At 47.6% G+C, this 2,467-nt stretch overlaps 1 protein-coding gene across 1 annotated transcript; it reads left to right on the top strand.

The window, feature by feature from the left end:
- On the top strand, positions 1 to 1,499 carry LOC131315657 (protein ENHANCED DISEASE RESISTANCE 2-like). Its single transcript, XM_058344838.1, has one exon. It carries the CDS (start codon positions 147 to 149, stop codon positions 1,128 to 1,130), a length of 984 nt encoding a protein of 327 aa, XP_058200821.1. The 5' UTR covers positions 1 to 146; the 3' UTR covers positions 1,131 to 1,499.
- Positions 1,500 to 2,467: the final 968 nt, after the last annotated feature.

The raw sequence follows: 2,467 nt of genomic DNA, 5'->3' as shown, positions 1-2,467 counted from the left end.
TGACTCATCTCGTAGTTTTCTGGAAAAACGAGGGTACAGTCTCATTTAATCCTCGTATACTGTATCCTCAGAGCTGTAGTGTGAGATAGTTTCAACTTCCAACGTTATAGAGAGAGAGAGAGAAAGCACGAGAGAGAGAGAGAGAGATGTGCCCGACGAAGCCAAAGCAGAAACAAAAGCACCGGGGCGGCCACGTGGCCGACCACGGCGAATCCGACGGGGACGACTACGCCCACGCCGCCGCCGTCGTGGATTCATGCAGCTGGAGAGACGAAGCGATCAACGGCGGCTCCCTCAAGCTCGTCGACCTCGACACCGGAACCAACGGCTGGGCCTCCCCGCCCGGCGACCTCTTCCTCCTCCGCTCCAGAACCTACCTCTCCTCCAACAAGAAGACCAAGACGCCCTCCGGCCCGTGGCTCCTCAGCCCCGCCGGCTTCGACTGGCTCAAATCCCCGTCCAAACTCGACCACGTCCTCTCGCGCCCCGACAACCGCGTCATGCACGCGCTCAGAAAATCCCAGTCCCATGGCCACTCCCTCAAAACCTTTTTGCTCGCGGTGAACCTCCAAGTCCCCGGCCGCGACCACCACTCCGCGGTCTTTTACTTCTCGACCGACGAGCCGATCCAATCCGGCTCGCTGTTGCACCGGTTTATCGACGGAGACGATCATTTCCGTAACAGCCGGTTCAAGATAGTGAACCGGATCGTGAAGGGTCCGTGGATCGTGAAGGCGGCCGTGGGGAATTACGCGGCGTGTTTGCTGGGTAAGGCGCTGACTTGCCGGTACCACCGTGGGGAGAATTACTTGGAGATCGACGTGGATATTGGAAGCTCGGCGATCGCGAACGCAGTGTTGAAACTGGCGCTGGGGTACGTGACGGCGGTGACGGTGGACATGGGGTTCGTGGTGGAGGCGCAGGCGGAGGAGGAGTTGCCGGAGAGGTTGTTCGGGGCGGTTAGGGTTTGTCAGATGGAGATGTCGGCGGCGACGGTGGTGGATAGGGTGGATACGGCATCGTTGAGGAAAGTGAAGGGGGGTAGTGGGGGATGTTGTAATCAGCTGAGTCAGAGTAAGGTTGGGGTTGAGAGATCGGACGGTGGAGATGGTGATGATGATGATCATTGAGAGATGGTAATTTTTTGGCCCAAAAGTCTACGTCTACCGTTCAACATTCATCGCTCCTCCCACCCTCTCAATCTTACAGTCCAAAAGCATTTTAGACGGTCCAAATTGACGAGACGGATGGTAAGATGTTGAGCGATAGATGTAGCGCCGCTGATTTTTAATGGTGGTAAAAAGGTAAAGAATACGATTTTCTGGTTACCATAGGGCTGTTAGGGGGGGCGGGGGAACACAACATTGTTAGGGCTTGTTTGGGGGGGGGGGGGGGGGGAAGAACACAACATTGTTAGGGCTTGTTTGGTTCGGGCTTGTTTGGTTCGGGTTGTATATTTGCTTTATTTAATAAGCCATGAGAAAATAAGCTCAATTGTTGCAATGTTGCGTAGTTACTTATTTTTATTCTAAAAAAATGGTCGGTATTGACAAAGAATCCTGCTGCTACTAAACATTTGTTTTGAACACACTACATAATAATTACTTGTTCTTGAAGCACCACATTCTCCACGACACAATGGTTGGGGAACTCATGTTATTAGAGCTTGTTGAGAAGAGGGAGAGAGTTGTTTGAGAGGTCTTTAAAGTAAGAGCTACTCGGTCCATTTAGTAACCGTTACTTATTTTGTGGCTATAAGGAAAGAGAAAACCAATGGATCCTCGCACCAAAGACCAAACTTCCTAATTTTCTCATTGCTTAGTTTAAGCAAGTAAAATGTTGGAATTAATTTAGACTTGGTAAATACATTGTCGATAGAGATTCATGTGCGTGATTCTGATACATGAAGAGTCTGTGTAATCGATGTATGTTCAAGGCATATAAAATATAAATGTTGTATCATACTTGTATCTTGGTGTGTGTGTGTGGAGTTTAAGGATCAAGAGTCAATTGTTAGTTCAAGAGTAAAAAATATATGATTCATATACTTGCTCTAATGGTCATTTACCTAAATCTATTAATTATCTAAGTTTGCGTACCTGACTAGGTACGTGATAGGAGAGCCCTATAAATTCTAGAAGTGTTTGATTCAGTTTGTAACATCTCAGTTAACTTCAGAAAACATATAGAAAGTATATTGTTGAGTGTTTAGGGCGCGTGTGCTCTTTGGGAGCTACGTGCAATCTTCGGGTTGTACATTTTCATTTATGTTTCTCGTTATCTTCGATCTACACACACAATTTAGTTACTAGTATTCCAACGTATTTTCCATTTATGTTTCTTGTTATCTTTCTACGCACACGGCAACGTATTTTGCTGTGCTCCCGAAACATAGCAAATCATCGTTTGCTTTGCGTTTCTGGTTTTTTTCTACTTAAAATCAACACATGCGCGCAGGTACCCAAAC

Source organism: Rhododendron vialii, chromosome 2a (genome assembly GCF_030253575.1).
Source record: "Rhododendron vialii isolate Sample 1 chromosome 2a, ASM3025357v1".
In the NCBI taxonomy this organism is placed as follows: domain Eukaryota; kingdom Viridiplantae; phylum Streptophyta; class Magnoliopsida; order Ericales; family Ericaceae; genus Rhododendron; species Rhododendron vialii.
Note: the sequence above shows the minus strand (reverse complement) of the source record. Positions and strands in the feature narration are given on the sequence as shown.